The sequence below is a fragment of the Daucus carota genome, chromosome 1 (assembly GCF_001625215.2).
Source record: "Daucus carota subsp. sativus chromosome 1, DH1 v3.0, whole genome shotgun sequence".
Classification (NCBI taxonomy): domain Eukaryota; kingdom Viridiplantae; phylum Streptophyta; class Magnoliopsida; order Apiales; family Apiaceae; genus Daucus; species Daucus carota.
The window spans coordinates 28,971,612-28,991,497 of NC_030381.2; the positions used below are offsets into that span (position 1 = coordinate 28,971,612).

At 31.5% G+C, this 19,886-nt stretch overlaps 1 protein-coding gene and 1 long non-coding RNA gene across 10 annotated transcripts; one reads left to right on the forward strand and one right to left on the reverse strand.

The window, feature by feature from the left end:
• Positions 1–1,321: 1,321 nt before the first annotated feature.
• Positions 1,322–6,912, reverse strand: LOC108220392 (protein STRUBBELIG-RECEPTOR FAMILY 7). Of its 6 annotated transcripts, none has more exons than XR_010284238.1 (11): positions 6,565–6,893; positions 6,048–6,177; positions 5,711–5,781; positions 5,572–5,652; positions 5,432–5,494; positions 5,042–5,340; positions 4,383–4,655; positions 4,014–4,088; positions 3,827–3,886; positions 1,663–1,720; positions 1,322–1,553 (listed from the first exon to the last, which is right to left on the reverse strand). XR_010284238.1 is itself a non-coding variant. In XM_064079064.1 (11 exons), the coding sequence occupies exons 2-6, from the start codon at positions 6,082–6,084 to the stop codon at positions 5,198–5,200; spliced, it is 393 nt and encodes a 130-aa protein (XP_063935134.1). In that variant the 5' UTR covers positions 6,085–6,177; positions 6,680–6,911; the 3' UTR covers positions 1,322–1,553; positions 1,663–1,720; positions 3,827–3,886; positions 4,014–4,088; positions 4,383–4,655; positions 5,042–5,197. The 6 variants fall into 6 exon arrangements, 4 of the variants coding, with proteins under 4 accessions (XP_063935134.1, XP_063935132.1, XP_063935135.1 ...); XR_010284236.1 differs by having other exon boundaries at positions 5,572–5,637; positions 6,565–6,890; XM_064079064.1 differs by having other exon boundaries at positions 5,042–5,363; positions 5,711–5,756; positions 6,680–6,911.
• Positions 6,913–13,229: 6,317 nt separating this feature from the next.
• Positions 13,230–14,819, forward strand: LOC108195863 (uncharacterized). Of its 4 annotated transcripts, none has more exons than XR_010289237.1 (5): positions 13,230–13,318; positions 13,504–13,630; positions 13,736–13,766; positions 13,964–14,182; positions 14,600–14,819. It is a non-coding gene; the product is annotated as an uncharacterized LOC108195863 (long non-coding RNA). The 4 variants fall into 4 exon arrangements; XR_010289241.1 differs by having other exon boundaries at positions 13,286–13,303; XR_010289239.1 differs by having other exon boundaries at positions 13,296–13,353.
• The last annotated feature ends 5,067 nt before the right edge of the window (positions 14,820–19,886 follow it).

Consider the following 19,886-nt stretch of genomic DNA (forward strand, 5'->3'; position numbering starts at 1 on the left):
GTTCGAGTCCTGTTGGGCTATTATATATACTAGCTTATAACCCGTTAATGTGAGTATTTATAAGATTAATATGATTGCATAGCACATGATACTATTGTATTTGAAAAAAGATTAGTTATATTAAAATATTGAGCTGAAATTGTTAGTTATTGGAAAAAAATCTATTCATTTAAAAAATTTAGTTATTAAAATGTTTTTAATACCCATATGTGAATTTTTTCTTAATATTACTATACATGATAATATTGAAAATTGCTACGACAATAAGGATGATGTCTCCAGAGTTCTTTGTCAATAACTGTATTCTTGTTTGTCTAATGTGTGGAGAAGGTGAACTAACAGATTTATATATTCATGTGTGCAGGTAGAACTTGCAGGTCATTGATGGAGAGTTTCAAGAGCAAAGCTTGAGTCCATGCAGGTGGGTCGAACTTCTGCAATGTTCTCGTTAATTTTATTACTATTGAATAAGCAACTCGATTGCGGAAAATTCAACAATTTAAGGGAAGGTCTAGTATGCATCACTGGCTGCCAAAAAAATGTAGCTTTTGAAGAAGAGCTGGTAGGATTTAAATCCTGTAGCTGTTTAAAGACGCCAAGCTTTCTATAACTCTATGAAGGCATTAACAATCATTCCGGTAGCAGAGCAGTCAAATAACAGGTGTCAGTAACCAGGAGGCGATATCACTGAGGCGATATCAATGAGTGGTAAAGCAATGTATGGTGTATAAGACTAAACCAAATGTTGGAGGAAACATTGAAGAAATGACATTATGTTCCAGAGCAGTAAATCAACCTTATCAAATAACCTAAATTTTCCATTTATCATTTGCACACCATGTCGATTGTAGTGAAACAGTACCCTTTCTGACTTAGCATATTTGCTACATGTATTACCTAGTTTCTTTCTCTCTTTAACAGTATGTTCCAACTTAATCTTGTATCTTGTCTGATATTAACCTTTAGAAAATGAAAGACTTGGTGAAAATTTTCTGAATTGACAGAGAGGTTGTCTTATATCACTTGTCCTCCCCGTACTCTTGGAAATCTAATGCAGTGGCAAAGCAATGCGGTGTATCATCTTTAGAATGACTAATAAGATCATCGTAGCAAATGGTTTGATTATGTGTCACATATATATCACTAAAATAAAACAAACAAGGTGTATCAACTGATCAACAAAGATTAAATGGCACCCTTCTTGAACTCAAATATGTCTGGATCTAGTTATCTAGTTTGGTGGGAGAGATAGAATGAATATGAAAGGTTGGAGCTAAGTTATGAAGAACATTAGTGAAAACGACATTGGAAAGGGTATAAATTATGGGACGGAAAGGGTATATTACTCATTGCAAACAACAGCCAAATATCCAGATGCCAAAAAACACAACAAACTAAAATTTAATGGATATACAGAAAGTGTATGCCATTGCTTATATCTTGGCCAAACTGCAAGACTCTTGAATCAATGAGTTACAGAATTTTCCATTTCCGTTCCAAAGCATTTGTGATCTTTGATATACAATATGCCGCACTCAATGGGTAGCTAGAAACTGAGCAACCAAGGTAGATATAATTAATAAGGGAAAAAAACAGGACATATGAGTTTATCAAAATCCAGTCACAGAGGATGCAATAATATACAAGTTCAAAACAACTTACTTGATATAAAATCGTCTACAAACTCCTTTTCAATTTTCCCATGGGCCATTGCACCAACCTGTTTACATAGGATTAGAGATGATAGTCATACAGAATATCCTCCATAAGAAAATCAACAACCTGTTGACCTCTGAAAGCCAATTTTTACTCTTTGTAATCCATCAATTTATTTAAATTCTACTTCATCATATTTTACACTAAATATAAACAAAATTACACAATTTATCAATATTACAATCGTATCTTGAAATATATTATATCACATATAAACAAATGTTAGAGTTATGTCACAAATTAGAGGCCAGAACTTGGAATACAAAAGCAATTATGAACACAAATATGAAATGGGGTTATGTGGAAATTAGCTACACTTTTCTTCTTCTTTGCAATGGTTCCTGGTGCAAAATGTTGATTAACTAAACATTTACTGCAATTAACTTATGCTATTTTTGGATGGATTCAACGGAAATTTTGATGGGATATTGTACTATACTACTATTTAATTGTTAAATTTAAATTTTCCATTCCCTCTCCATTCTATACCTATAAATTTAAGGTAGACCTCAAACTCATTAATTTGAGAATGAAATTTCCATTCTTTTCTATACTCAGGTTCTTCTCAAACCTCATCATAAAAATTTTGCACTATAATCTTTTTCACTCTTCCTCCTACATGCTTTGCTGCTTATCTATATTTTTTTCAACTTTTCATTTTGTTACCACCTCATTCCTTTCCTTCCAACCAAATGGGCTTTAGACTTTATGATGGGGCTTTAGACTTTATGATGGAGCTGATAAGTCATATAATGGTGAGTATCAAAGGTCATTCAAAAACTCCATTATTTCTGGTCAGTATATAATCTCGTTGGTATTTGGGCCTATTTACGGGCTTCTTTATTTTAAAACTTATTCAATTAGGTCAAACCTACTTTAATTACAATATCTTCATATATTATAATTTAAACACATTTGTTGGGCCTATATATTTACATATATTAACGGGCCTAATAAAATTATATTAATCCAAGGACATCCTCAAGACTAACATAAAAAAGTGAAACATAGAATTCTAACACAAATACATCTGTAGAACAAAATTAAATGTATAAAAAATAAAACATAAATAAAAGTTAACAAATATTAAAAATTCTTTGTGCATCGCACTGCATATAAGCTAGTAAATTTTTAAAGCCAAAATATTAAAAGTTTTGGCCGGTCCATACTTGGGCCTGTTGACGGGCCTTTTCATTTTAAAAAATAGCCCTATTTTATTTTTATTAAAACACATTTAAATATTAAAAATATTTAACCTAGGCATAATTTATATTCCAATATATTGTAACACATCCAAGTATTAAAAATAATTTTACCAGACTTATTTAAATATATTAATTCAAGCACATCAATAAGCCTAATTATCTAGATTTATTATAGAAGGCCACATCAAAAATAATTAAAAATTAAAACTTTATTATACCACTAAGCACGAGATATAAGCTAGTAATGGTTAGGGATGAGCGTGGTTCGTTTTGGTGCGGTTTGAACCAAAAACCGCACTGTAACCATATTTATTCGGTTTCTAAAATCAAAAACCAAAACCAAACCAAATAATAATGGTGCGGTTTGGTTTTCTTAATTCGGTATTGGTTTGAAATGGTCCGGTTCGGTTTTAAAACCAAATAATAAAAGATGTTGGCAAATTAATATTTTTGTTGGAAAAAATCTTTTTTTACATCCCAAAAGAAAGCATTCCCGGACTATGACACTGTGTCCTATGCTAGCAAATTAATATTTTTATAATATTTTATCTATTATCAAATTCGTTGTCCGTATTAGATATATAATTTATTAGATATATAATTTTTTAATTTAATTATTTATTTTATTTTCTTAGAGATTTTAATAGTAGTATCTCTTTAATTATTTTTATAATTATTATTTTTAGTTTAATATAATTATTATTCTGACATCAGTTTTGTTGTTTTTTTCATGTTCCTTTGGTTCTATTTTCATACTTGAATGTTTTATTATCTAAATGTCCGGGGACATATCTTTGGTTAGATGATAAACTTCGGCACAATTCATCCACTATGACAAAAAAAAACCTTCCCTGACCATTACACTGTGTCCTATGCTAGCAAATTAATCTACCAGAAGTACATGCCTGTACAATCCATTTGCGGCTGTTATTCCTACTCAAGGATTTCTCGTAATCTTCTACAGCCTGTAATAGAAGATACATCAGACCAAACTCAAATATTTTAGTTAAACAAGGTGGCAAGCAAAAAACAGATTACAGTAGTGAAGGAAAAGAAGCAAAGAACATTCTGAACAAAAAAAAAAAATCTAACCTTTACAGTACAATCCAGAAGAGCAACAGCAATATGTTTACCATCCGGACTAACAAAGTGAACTTAACACAAATCCTGAAAAAATTGTGAAAAACAAAGTGGAAGGACTAATACAATATTTCAGGGAAAGTATTTTTTTATAAGAAATCAAACCTTTCTAGTTCTTTGGTCTAATTTTAAAAGTAAACTACTCTCACACAGGATTCTCATTCATGTAGTGTCACGTAAGTTCAGAAATATCAGATAGATTCATATGCATAAAGATCAGAAAAATCACACTTCTGGGCAACTACAAGTGTAATTTGAGCTAAGATGGTATCGACAAAATCAACTTACTGGCTAATGTATGATTACGTACGTTCTACATACCTCTCTTATCCAGATCAAAATTTCCAGGTCTGAAGGCTTGGTGATGCGGCAGAATTCCTGGTAGCATTTGCTGGAATTAGAGATTCTATCCAGAACCTGCAGAAGACAAGGAAGGCCAACCTATAAACTAAAAATAAAAAAGCATCAGAATAGTCCCCAGGCTGTTAAATAGAATTTTGAATATAAGCCAAGCCAGGACAGTCAAGCACAGTGGCAGACTTGAAATCCAGGACAGTCAAGCAGTTAATAGAAATCTTCAAGATCAAAGCATATCTGTTAAATAGAAAAGAAACTGAATCAAAGTCTAGCAGTTAGATATAAATCAAACTGAAATCACAGTGGCAGACTGGTATGCAAAATAGAATTCAGATTACAATACAATACATATTACAATAACAAAAGAACAGGACATATCCTGATATGCAAACTAAACAGAACAGTCCTCAGGCAGTCAACAGTGATAAACTAAACTAATGGTAATACCTAAATATACCTATATAGCTGAAATATATAGAGTGGTCTTCTATTATTGATGTCATATCTTAAGAGTGTAATTTCAGGTCTATGATTGTCGGAGGTGGGATTCTGAGAAAAATGATAAGACTAGTTGAAAAAAGATGTTAAGCAAGTCTTTTCTATTGGATGGAGAAGATTTGTACCTTGGACTTCTTGTGAAGCGTAAGAAGTGAAAGGCTGACTACCAGCGTTCTCTACATCTGCAGATGATTTTTCGGACCTTTTCTTCACTACAAAGAATGCAACCACGGCTCCAACAACTAAAATGGATATCACAATTCCTGCCACACCACCACCGCCTATACCTGATTTCTTGCTTCCACCACCATCTGATGAGTTTTTATTGTCATTTTGTTTTCTATTTCGGTTGCTACTGCTGGATGGAGGAGTTCCAGGTAGAGGAGGTGGTGCAGGACCGGAACTCCATGAGTTGCCCTCTGTCCTGTTAGAATAATCATGTATATACTGTTTAAAAATAAAATCCCCTACTTGATTAAGACCATTGTAAGACGATTGATGTGAGAATGTCTTACTAAATATTTATGTTTTTTAATCTTTCAGGAATCCAACCGCTGAAATGGTTATTTCCAATATTCCTGAGATTGTAGATACAATCAACTTATTAGTACAACAATTGAAAACACTTTATAAGTAATAGACTTGTATCACTCACAGATTATGTTGGGGAAGATTAGAAAGGACATCAATAGAGCCTGTAAACTGGTTGTTTTGCAAATTCCTGCACAACAAATATCTTTGAACACAAAAAAATCTTATAAATTTAGATACTAAAACTATGACAATATACTTACATATTGGCCATGCTTGAAAGAGCGGCAAAACTTTCAGGAAGATCACCTGTCATGGAATTTAAAGAGATACCCTGGTTCAAGGAAGATTACATATGTCATTGTGTCAAGCAAAGCAAAGCAAAAATTTAACTCCTGGAAAGTGAGAAATTGAAATGTCCTTGCAATGTAGATCAACACAAAGAAAATTTCATGAGAGAAAGGTGGCCAGTATGCTGCACTTTCGGTTCCCGGTATGAATAAATAAACAAAACTCAAATTTACAAAAAAGTAAATCCATCAAAAAAAATCATAACGAAAGAACATTAACGTGTATGAAACTGGACATGAGCAATCTTACAAAGTAGAGAGAGCTGAAAGCGATCCAAACATGTCATTTAGCTGGCCCTCTAGTTGATTGCGACTAAGATTTCTACACAGGTAAATAGAAAGCTCTATTTTCAGGAACAACCACCTGAAGCTCTGTGTAACTAAACAACATGAAACACACAAAATTAGCAAGATCATCTCTATCTTGTATATATTTCTAATAAAGCCAACATTAAACATAGTAAAAGCGTAGAAAGTTTTTTCAACTATTAAAATCATAGTGATGATAGTAAAGTAGTATGAGGTGAAAAAAAGAAATTCAGGACATGAAAACAGGGGCGTATCAATCACCAAAAAAAGCAAATTAACAAATTGTACTAACGAATTCGAGCAAATAGCTTAATAGAGTATTAAAGGGGAGAGAGGGAGGAAGGAAGGGGGGGAGAGAGAGAGGGAGAGAGAGAGATTGTACTAACGAATTCGAGCAAATAGATGAATAGAGTTTAAAGGGGAGAGAGCCAGAGGGGGAGAGAGAGAGACATAGAGACCCGTAAATTCGACCGTTTCCTATATCAATTGAGAGACAAAGCTTCTGATGGTTCAAAAGGGAGAGAGCCAGAGAGGGAGGGAGAGAGAGAGAGAGGGGGAGAGAGATAGAGAGACCCGTAAATTCGACGCTTGTCTATATCAATTGAGAGACAAAGCTTCTGATGGCGAACCACTGCTTCTCCTCCTCCTATTGTTCCTGTTGATTCGTCTGTAACTCACTCCTGCTGCGTCAATCTTTGTTGGGAGAGAGTCTCTCTCTGAGAGAGTCTTAATAGGTGTTGGGAGAGAGGTGTAAGAAACGGTTTTTAAACATTAGTATAGCAGATAGAAGAAACCGAAAAACGTGAGACGAAACCAAAAAATGGGAAGTACTACAAATTATACCTATGTTGGCTTATTATAGTATAGTATTGATAAGTAGATATGGTTTACAAATATAAGGTATTTGATAATCATGTTTACTATAAAAAGTATGGGTCATGTTCCAAAGAGAACCATTAGAGAGAGAACCATAACGATGAAAAAACATGAACAAAACATGTATTTTAGATTTAGATCCTAAAAATCTATTTAAAATTTTGGATTCTGCAGCAGAACCCTAGTGGTTCTATGGTTCTATTTTAGGGAGTGGTTCTCTCTTGAGCGCGACCCTAAAAAGTATATATATTCTTATTTCTACATAGAAAAGATATATTTAAGTCCATGTATATAAAGAGATATCGGGCTTGTCAAAGCCCAGTAAACCCTAGGATGAAAATCACATATAACATATTTGATGGCGCCGTGGATAGGCATGAGTGTTCACAAAATTTACATTAGCAGATTTGTTCAATATAGAGATTTGATCAACTATACATTGAGTTATGATCCAGACTTGTTTTCATCGATATTGATTTTATAATCTTCATGCTAATGATTTTATTCAGCGTTTGGGAAGGGAATACACGGATTCTATCATGATCGAACTCGCTAATACATCTACAATTACTAAGCATCATTGCAGGTATGTTATCTTTTAGTTGAGATGATAATGCTTCTTTATCGAATTTCATCCCTTAGAGTGCCACAATGTTAATATTGTCATACAAAATTGAATTTAGCCATAAATAGAATCAAGTGATTTAAATTTCTACATTGAGTTAAAAGATGAGTTTTATGATGGTTTTGTAACTAATAATCAATTCATAATTTATTGCTCTCATGTCATTTTAATTATATTCATTTTTGAATGTTTGAGAAGTTCTGTTCCGAGATGAAGGAGGTTACTAGGTTTAAGGGTTCGCTTGAAGGCTGATTTGAGGAGGTTTTAGTCAAGTTAGATGTGACAGAGATGGAGAAAAGGGTTATATCTAAGGAGATGATTCGAATTCGTATAATAAAGCTTGGGTTGAGCTTGAAATGAAAAGGGAGATTAATTTGGTACAAATTCCGGGTGAAGAAAGATGCAGAAAACTTGAGCTGGGGAGGAAAAGATGGAAGAGAAGATAAAGGAACTAGAAATAAAAACAAAAAAGTCCAGCAGCATTGAGTTCTCGATTGTAAAACCCGAGCCATGGAGCGATGATGGTTCTTATGCAGATATAAGATTTTCTGTTACGATGGATGGAAACAACTTGCTCTTGTATTTGGTCAACCATAAAGGGGATCTTGATTCAATGTCTGATGAAGTTTATGAGGCACTTGGGAAATTAATGGAGCCTGGAAAACTGGTTTTAGATGCACTATAAGGCTTTTACACAAAAAAAAAAGCCGAGGAGTTTGAAGACAATGTAGTTTGTAGAAGCAGCATTCTTTTGTTAGAGCAGTTCAGGAGAATTTCCCCTCATATTCAGTCATACCTCCTCACTAGAGTAAAGCAACTACATCTCTACTTTGATATGAGAGGTACACCGATAACACAAGTTTATTGTAGATATTACGCGAGGCAACTGTCTCAAACTTGGACAATAAAGAGGGGGAATCTACACATATGAGCATGCATTAACTAAACCTTCGGATGTTTGGAACAGGTTTTCTCCAGTCAAGATCCTTATTTTATGCATAATACATGAACAAGCTGTTTGCACGGTACTTTTTCACTTGGATGCCATGCCATGTGCAGGAGCTTCGCCATTTAATCAATTGCGTCTTCGTGTGCTTCGTTTGCTTATAAAACTGGGCATACAATGGAAGCTTCAAAGATATACAGTATTGTAATGATCATTTATACATAATGACATTACAAACGGGAGGAGAAACCTACTTAACATAACATAACATGATCTTTTGTTTTAGAGTAAAAAAGCTTCTTAGGCGTGTCTTCCATGTCGTGGATTTAGAGAGGATTGGCAACAAGGTGAATACAGGGTCCACAAGCTTAAATAGAGGAGCTCTCAGACAGCTCACTTATGGGGTTCGCCTTTAGCATTTGTGTGGATAGAGCATCTCCTGTGGAAGACTTGTAAACTTCCTCACATGGCTTCCAAGGTGATCATATTTGTAAATCTCAAGTTTTCGTGTAGAATATCAATGTACAAAATATAATAAAATGTAGATTGTATGTATTGTCCCTTTTTGATATGAAAGTATACACGGTGTGTGTTGTCCACAAACACAATACACATAATAGTGTTTTGTGACACTTCTTCACCACATTGTTTTTAAAATAAGTTTAAAAATGTTTTAATATATTGTTTTGAGACGTGCATTCCATCGCAACAACATCCATAACATTAACGTGACTGATCAAAATCATATTCAGGGTATTAAAATATTAGAATCTAAGATATAATTGCAACTTTTTTATAATCTAATGTCATTGCACTTATAAGAAATAATAGATAACATTAGAGACAATTGCATCATAAACATGTAGTGGGGGTATCGGTATCAAGACTCATTATTAAAATAATTAACACGCTAAGTATACTGACCAAAAAAAAAAAAAATAACAGGATAAGTATCAAATGATTCTAAGACCCCAAAATAGGAAGCACGTCACTTAAAAACATGCCGCACAACGATTATTGTAGTCCATAAAATCTAAGACAACTTTAGCTTCAATATAATCACGAGTCAACTTAACACGGAAGAGAAACATAATAAGTTCTTAATTATCATCTTTACTCATTTCAGTATTATAACTCAAATAGGTCATGAGAAAATATTTGGGGTAAAAATAATCATTGAAATAATACATGAACAACTCAACAGCGGAAAATTAGTCATCGCCCAGGGCCTCATGGCTCCATATATTACTATATTAATAAATATAAAATTTTGATACCATTAAAATTATAGGAAAATATGAAGGCAATTCACCTGCAAATATTATTTTTATTTGCAATTTTCTAACAAATACAAGAGAAACGAAAACTAGCAGCTGAACATGTGCATTCAATTGAATTTGTAGATACCTGCAAATATGTTGAAGTTGTGAGATTACTGATGGGTCTACTTCCTAGATTAACCATCATGGTCTGCATAGTTCGAATCCTCAAAATATTGAGTAATTTATGATTCTGCTAGAAGTTAGATGTTATAACTTAATAATTCATTTTCACTACAAGAAAAACAGCCTCAGACAACACACATTACACAGCGGTTTGGAAAAATTCCGTTGTGCCAATCTGACATACAACGGAGAAATATTTTTCCTTAACATACCGTTGTCTGAGTGCGGAATAGACATTAGTTACGTAAACTATTGTCTATGTGGTAATCTTCAAAACTTGACAGACAAGCTTTATTTTTGAAAGTGTTGTGTGACATTGTTGACACAATGGTCTAGTAACCATTGTGAATATAGATCGTTAAGACAATGGTTTTTAACGCGATGTTGTGTAATTCACACAGCGGTTACATTTCATTAAAAAAAAATAACATTGTCTAATAAACATCACTACAACGGTTTCAAAACAATTGTCTAATTAATGAATTAGACAAGCCTTTTTGAAACTGTGTTGTGCAAATTAAAAAGTTTGTAAAATGGTTTTCCGAATATATTGTCCTATACAATATCACACAACGGGATGGAAACAGTTGTCTGAAATAACTCTTTTAGAATTTCGATAGACACCACATGATGAGGTGGCACCATATGATTAGTCATAAGACTATCACTTGGATTGCTGAGATGGTGCGTTGAGAGCCGTTGATTGAAAGGAGATTTAAAATCAGTCGTCATCAGATTAAAAAACGTTGATACGCTTACACAACGGTTTTTGTCAAAAGAAATGTTGTCACAGATTTTCTCAGAGAATATTTTCCCATAGAAAACCGTTGTCTAAAAGACTCGTTCTAGAACTTTCTAGGAAAGATGAGACAACAATCTTTAATGAAATAACTTTTGTCTTTAGACCTTATTCTAGAAGGTTCATTAAGGAAACAACGGATTTTTATCAAAATAATTCAACGAATGTGGCACAATATCTATTTTAGGGACTCGTAATTTTACTAGCATTTTTTTAAAAAGTCGTACAAGATAAATATAAATTTATTATTTTTTGATTATTTTTGTACATGACTAAAATAAGTGGGTATTAACATATATAGGGTTAGATAGTTGAAAAATTCATTTTAAAAAATATTTCAGTTAATCCTGTTTTGGGGACTAGTATTTTTACTGTATTTTTATTAAAAAGTCATACAAGATAAATTAACGATTTTTTATTTTCTTACATGACTAAAGTAAGTAGGTATTAACATCCGGACGGTTGGATCGTTGAAAAATTCATTTCAAAAAATATTTCAGTTAATCTGCTACGAATCCCGTTTTGGGGACTAGTATTTTTACCAGATATATATTAAAAAGTCATACAAAATAAATTTATTATTTTTTGATTAATTTTGTACATGACTAAAATAAGTGGATATTAACATCCGTACGGTTGGATCATTGAAAAATTCATTTGAAAAAAATATTTTCAGTTCATCTGGTACGATCCTGTTTTGGGGACTAGTTTTTTTCCTAGATATTTATTAAAAAGTCATAAAAGATAAATTTATTATTTTTTGATGGATTTTGTACATGAATAAAATAAGTGGGTATTAACATCAGTACGGTTGGATCGTTGAAAAATTCATTTCAAAAAAAAAATTTCAGTTAATCTGGCACGAATCTTGTTCTAGAGACTAGTACTTTTACTAGATTTTTATTAAAAAGTTTTATAAGATAAATTTATTATTTTTGATTATTTTTCTACATGACAAAAATAAGTGAGTATTAACATCTGTACGGTTGGATCATTGAAAAATTTATTTCAAAAAATATTTCAGTTAATCTGGCACGAGTCTCATGTAAGGGAATAGTAACATTATTTGATTTTTATTAAAAAGTCATACAATATAAATTTATTATTTTTTGATTATTTTTGTACATGAATAAAATAAGTGAGTATTAACATCCTTACGGTTAGATCGTTGAAAAATTCATTTCAAATAATTTTTCAGTTAATCTGGCACGAGTCACATTATAGGGACTTGTAATATTATAAGATTTTTATTAAAAAGTCATACAATATAAATTTATTATTTTTTGATTATTTTTGTACATGAATAAAATAAGTGGGTATTAACATCCTTACGGTTGGATGGTTGAAAAATTCATTTCAAAAAATATTTCAGTCAATCCGGCACCATTCTCATTTTAGAGACTAGTAATTTTACTAGATTTTTATTAAAAAGTTGTACAAGATCAACTTTTTATTTTTTGATTATTTTAGTAAAAGACTAAAATGAGTGGGTATTAACATCCGTACGGTTGGATCATTGAAAAATTTATTTCAAATAATATTTCAGTTAATCAGTTACAAATTCTGTTTTGGGGAATTGTAATTTTACTAGAATTTCAATAAAAAGTTAAGCAAGATAAATTTATTTTTTTTTGATTATTTTTTTGCATGACTAAAATGAGTGGCTATAACATCCGTACGGTTAGATCGGTGAAAAATTTATTTTAAAAAATATTTCTATTAATCTGGCACGAGTCAAGTTTTAGGGATTTAGTAATTTCATTAGATCTTTCTTAATAAGTCGTACAAAATAAATTTATTATTTTTTGATTATTTTTGTATGTCACTAAAATAAGATGCATAATTTTTTATGCATAATAATAAACATAATTAACTTAAAAATTATTATATATTATAAGATGCAAATTTTTTTATTTCAAAGTCTCAAAAAAATTAAATATATATTTATAATAATATTAGTTTTTATATTACTTTCCTTATTCTTTGGTGTAGATTTTTGTAATAATTTGTTTTATATTAGTTTTTATATTACTTTCCTTATTCTTTAAAAATTTATATTATATTCATACCTTTTAATGAGTTTGTTGACTGTTTTCGTCTTTCGTTTTATATAGTTTTACTATTCTATTGTCTGTATGAACTTATTATGGTTTTTATTTGTATTGTATTTTTCAGGGTACGCGAGGTGAAAGAAAAAACGATAACGGGACCTTTTATGGGTGTTTTCTTATCGAACATTAAAGCTTTATTGTCTAAACGTCCCCGGTCATCTCTGCATGTCCGAGGGTTAGATGGTAAACTTTCTTGAACGAAAGGAACTCCTGGGAGCGGCTATTGTATTCTGATACAATTCATCATACGTGAAAGTATCTTGTGACAAAAAAAAAAAAAATGGCACACAGGCCCATGAAATAGTAGAGCGGCAAATATGCCGCCCATTAATTTTGTTCCTCTGCTTCACTTTTAACAAAACATAGATCTCAATTTCTATCTCTTTCACTCTCTTGTACAACTATCTCTTGTAAAAGTCTCTTCAAATTCTTTAATTTCTTAGAAGTAGTATGTATTTTGTTTCAAATTTAGACTTCTCGATTGATCTGTGTTCCATTTTGAAGATTTCGGATGAGGCTTTTTCAGCTTAGGGTTCTTCATTTTTGAGTTTAATCGGTGAAACTTCAATTAACTTATCTCTCTCTTTGATTTCAGTGCTTCCTCGATTTGGATTTTCGATTTGGAGCTTGTTCAGTGAATTATGGCTTCGATTTGTGGCTATATTATTATGTAAGTTAGAGATTTGGATTTGGGGCTTGTTGATACTCACTAATTATGATAGGTATTAACCGGTATTTTGTAATTGTGATTGTTTCGAACAAAGTATATTCCCATGTTCACATTTTACCATTAAGTTATGACATTTTTTTGTTCTATGAAATTGCAGGAGAATCCTCTTATAGGGATATATGCCTATGGTAAGTATGTGTTTCTCATAGTAAACATGCCTATTGATTTATGTTTTTATTTTTTTTACATATTAGCATATATGGTCCAGGGTGTCTGCCCATCTTGGGACTAAAAATGACCTCATATGTCTATCTAATTTTCCGAAACTTTTTAAGTTGAATAATTTTAAATTTGTTATTGAATATATTCTTCTAATCTAATGTAGCAAAGAATCTTATACTTGGTTTCAAGTCCGTGACCCTGCATGACAAAGGCAATGGTGAATTGTTGGATTTGTCTAGCAACTTTATATTCACACAGAATGATGTTGGTAAGAGCAGGGCACTTGTTTATGTTCAACAGCAAGCTGCAAGAGCTTAACAATGCTGTCGTTGTTACCAGTTTGACCATTAAATTTACTAAGGAGCAACTCTCTGGCTTTGAGGTAGCTCCATTCTGTTAAAATCTTAAGAGAAATCACTTGTTTATTAATGGAAATCTTGAGTTTTGTATTTGTTTTGACTTATCTATCACAAAAATTACTTGAATATTTTGATGTGCTAATTCTTGTTATCCTTGAATATATATTAATGGCACCTGGAGATGCACTTTGGTATAGTAGGATGTCCAACAATAGAATTTGTGAACTAGATAACCTTTGGAATGAATAGGGAAAGAGCAGCATGTTATTTCATGATATGTGGTACACATACTATTCGATGTTTATAATCTTCAGTGGAAAAAAAATTACAAACTGATTGATATTGTCCTATAGTTAAAGTACGTAATACTTTGTTGTATTGACGTGGTAAAATCATTCAATATTAGTTAATCACTTAGTCACTACTATTTTCTTTTTCAGCCTTCATGGGCTGATACCAGCTGAGAATATGGAACAAGGAAGAAAGATGTTTCTGCTCCTAATGGTCACATTAATTCAACCAAGCAATCACTGAAGACATAGAGATACTGTAAATATTTCAAGAATTTGATGGTAGCTTGACATGATCAAATTAATTTTTCATGTAGTTGTTGTATTTGATATTTTTGTAAATGCATGAGGACAAGTTGTATATCAAAAACTAGTAAACCACCTTTTATGAAGAAACAGAAACAATGGATTATTTGCTAAACCATTGTGTAACTAAACTAAAAATAACATTTGGTATGAACTATACTGTTCTGCATACACTTTAAAACAATTGTTTTAAGTTATATAAACCATTGTGTGTTAAATAAAAAAAACTGAGTTTTGGATCTAAATTGTTGCAGCTAAGCTTTCAGATCACAGTTTTTATATGTTAAACCATTGTGTGTGTATAATAAGTACAACCGTGTAAATAAACTTTGACATTGTGCTTGAGCTTCCAAACAATTGTGCATTTCTATAAAACACTTGTATATAAGCAAACAAACAAAGGTTACATTAAAAAACTGTCGTGTGAAAATATTTCATACAAGTATTTCTTCCACTACACTATTGTGTTAAGTGGTTTCAACAACCGGTTTTCTTTTACAAGTTGTTGTGTCATGTTCTTTCAAACAAGTGTTCTGAAACCATTGTGGCAATCTCGTTTCAACAACTGTTGAATAACCATTGTGTGACACTTAATCAGATATCGCCTCGATATTCAACGGAATCCTGATATGACAGACAACGGTGATAAACCGTTGTATGACCCTGTTTTTCTTGTAGTGTTTGCAAGTAGATCTGTATTCAACCTTAGTTAATATCTCAAAATGAGACTATAAATCAGAAAAGATAATGCTATATGTTTTATTTTCTTTTCTTTATTAAGTATAGACTAACAAGTCTTGCCTTTGTTAATTCTGAGGGCTTGATCCAGTAGTTGATATGACCAATGCTCAACTCACTACAAGGAGATTGGTCATAAAGTTCTTCAACCATGGAATCAGAAACCTTTTAAAGAAATATTCATCAAAGAGCCTTATCTTATATTATCTTTGATGTTCATCATTCTATCATTCTAAAGGCCATTATATATCTTTTACCTCAAGTAAAAACTTTGTGGTTTACACATGTTCCACATTTATGTGCCGGATAGTTTTCTTAGGCGTGTCTTCCATGCCGTGGAATTTAAGAGGAGCTCAGAGCTCAGTTATGGGTTTCATCTTTGGCATTTGTGTGAATGTCAATGGCCATGGTTATATTCATGACCTAGAGTTAAAACTCGAAACTTTCAAAATTTAAGCACAATTATGATGTCATAGCCTTTTTTTTTATCCACAACCGAGGTAATATTTGTTATGTGAGGATGATAACTCAACAATAGAACGATTGATTGTTGCAAATAATAATACTATAATTCACGAAAATCTATTTAAGAATGAAGATTAATCAATTTTCCTTTTTGCTATAGATGAGACAATCAGAGGGGAATAATGAAAACATTTTTTTTATTAATCATCCTTTTTACCCGAAATATGTTAGATTTTATTATTTTTTAAATTAAATCTATTTTATTTAAATACAATTTTTTCCCCAACAGGTGCAAACTGAATTTTTTTATTTTTAACGGGTTTTTTATTCTTTTAATGGAACTCTGTTAAAATGGTGCAAATTGCAATGATTTTTAAACTATGAGGTGCGAAGTGTAAAGAATTAAAGTATGAGACCACAATGGAAAAAAGGCCCAAATATAAGGGATGCAAAGTGCTAAAATTTCGTTTTTTCATTTATCACACAAAACTTATATGATAATTTAACCAAATCTAAAATAGATTGTCCACTATTAACAATGAAGAATGAGTATTCTTTGGTAAGGTTTTTATATAAATATCATTTACAATTATAAAGTATGTAAAAATCATGTTTATTAAAAAAATGTATATTCTTATTTCTACATGAAAGGGATATATTTAAACCCATATCAAGAGATATTGGGCTTGTCAAAGCCCAACAAACCCTAGGATGAAAATCACATATAACACATTTGATGCCGCCCTCAGTAGCCACCATAAGTAAGAAACAGATGTTCATACAATTTACATCAGTATATTTGTTCAACATAGAGATTTGATGAACTATAACATTGAGTGATGATCTCGACTTGTTTTCATTGATATTGTTTTTACAGTCTTCACGTTAATGATTTTATTCGGCGTTTGGGAAAGGAATACGCAGATTCCATCATGATCGAACTCGCTAATACATCTACAATCTGAAGGTATGATATCTTTTAGTTGAGATCATAATGCTTCGTTATCAAATTTCATCCCTTAAATGCCAGAATGTTAATATTGTCATTCAAAATTGAATTTAGAGATAAATAGATGTGTTCGAAAATACCCTTAACTCGTCAATTCATAATCTTTATAATATAATATCCTTATACGAAGAAAGATGTGATATATAGAGTGATTAGTCACAAAATTTTGGATGTGTGGGTGGAATTTCACTGAGTTATATTACCTATTCCATAATCAATACATAGTTGTCCTTAGAAACTTGATCATATGTAGTGGTGTAAAATACAACTCTTCTTCCAAAAAGTTTGTACTTCGTTTAAGGAGGATTATGATTTAAAAGTCAAATGGACTAGATTAATAATCTTATCAACAGGTATTGAGTATTATCCATCATAAGGATTAGACGGGTAGCATCCCCGTCAGATTACTTATGTATCAATCAAAGATTAAAAACTATAGCTATAAAACTAATTAGAGAAAAGATAATTCCGCTGATTTTTGTAATTAAAATATTAAGTGATTGACACTTTGCACCCCTTATGTTTAGGCGCTTTTTCGATTTGGTCTCAAACAATTTGTTTTGGCAGTATGCATCCTAAAGTTTGAAAAGCGCTTCGTTTTGCACCCCTTTGACCACTCTCCGTTTAATTGACCGTTAAAGTTAACAGATGTGGGATTTTCACTTTGCACCTCATAATTTTAATTTTTTTTAATGGGTATTTTGAATTTTTTTTTTCATGAATAAAAAACTGTTTATCATTTTCGTCTGCCAGGATATTATTATTGTTTACCATAAACGAAGGGTATTTATAAATAATTTCTCTTTCCTAATTAGTAATTTCTGACTTGGTAAGTGATTTATAGATGCTACATAGAGATTGCTAATCAAGTTCATCATTATACATTTGTTTACTGTAGAATAAAGAAAGTTGATAGTACTGTTGGTAATGGATCTTGTAATGGTACTACTAAATCTTGGAGCGCCGAGAGCAAGCATAATGAGGTCCTTAGGTCTTCAAGTAACACCTCTGGTAATAGCAAGTTTCGTGATTCCTCTTCTGGATCATATTCAAGCACTGACCATAAGCGAAAGGAGGTTTGCTTGATCAACCGTCATTTTGAATATTATGATAATCAGAATCGGTATACCAGGGTTCCATTCTTTGATAAAGTAAACACTCTATCTCTTCTGTACTTAGCAAAAAAACAAACTCTTGTCTCTTTTCCATTAGTTACATGCAAGTTATTGTCTTTGTTCTTTACTTTTTGACAAGGAATATATAATATAATAATTACCTTTGTGTGCTTATGAATCAACTTTCCAATGCTGATCAAAAGTCCTGCTCAAGAAAATCCAAGCCTGATAACTGTGAGAAGCACTGATTTGTTGCCATCCAGTTGGATGGCTGTAGCCTGGTATGTAATCTTGTTATAGAAAGAAAAACATCATAGATGCAGTGTTGACATGAGTCTACTAGCTAGTTTGAGAACCCTAAAATTACTATATATGTTTTCTATATTGTATGATTCAGTGATAATTCAAATTTTCCCTTCCAAGTCGTCATTGCTGAAATGCCAGAAAAATGATAATTTTTAATATTTTGCGCTCTTTGTTTGTGAAACAAGCGTTTAATATGAGTAAGGAGAATTGTCGTCTGTGGTAACTATCATTATAATCGTTGTCACTTGGCCAAAATTGTTGAATATTCTAATTGTCAGATTGGAAGATTTAAACCAGGGTGGAAATGATAAACAATTTTCCGATTCATGAAAAAAAATATTTCAAAATACTCATGAAAAAAAATTATAATCATGGGGTGCAAAGTGTAAACCTCACATCTGTTAACTTTAACGGTCAATTAAACAGAAAGTGGTCAAAGGGGTACAAAACGAAGCGCTTTTCGAACTTTAGGATGCATACTGCCAAAAAACATTGTTTAAGACCAAATCAAAAAAGCGCTTTTTGAAATATAATGATTGACACTTTGCACCCATTATGTTCAGGCGCTTTTTCGATTTGGTCTCAAACATTTTATATTAGAATTATTCTGTTGTAGAATTAGTTTCGAAAATAGATATATTTTATAGTATTCTATATTAGAATCACGTTTTATATGTATTCTATTACTAAATTTATAATAAAATTGATGATTTATGGTGGCGCACTATGTAACTCCTTATAAGGAGTCCCCCTCTGGAATGTTATATATATATATATATATATATAGGGATATGATCAAATAAAACTTTTTTAAGTTACAAACTTACAAACTTTTTTTTATTCTCTCATCGTGTTAATCCTTAGTTATAGTCCTTAGTTATAGAAAGTATCCATGTTGAAAATTCTTGAAAAAACATCACAATTTTTAAAAATAAAGCATGAATAAATCGTGCATTCAACACATTTGTAACTGGGGTTCAACATCGGGTATTCGGGTGTAGAACACTAATTAACATTGTGTTGAATATGTCATAAAGATGCTTAAACTATACCTCTAGGATTTGGGTGGGGATTAGTTAATTAACATGTTTAACATATTTTTTACATTGAAAAATTAGTTTATGTACTTCTCCGACATGATTTTAATCGATGTTCAACAAAATATGTTAAAAAAGTGTTGAACTTAAATTATATATGTGTTGAACGCATAAAGTTTGTAAATTTGTAAGTTTGTACCAGAACCCACCCCTATATATATATATATATATATATATATATATATATATATATATATATATATATATATATATATATGGGCTTAGTCCACTAGAAACTAAATTAGGCTAGAAACTAGAAACTAGTCCCTGGCCAGTTTTTCATCAATGTTCTTAACAACAAAAATCATTCATTTGTATATCAGAAATCACTAATTTATATATGCAAAATCTGACAAATATAGATATATAAATACACATATATACAACGTATATAATCATCA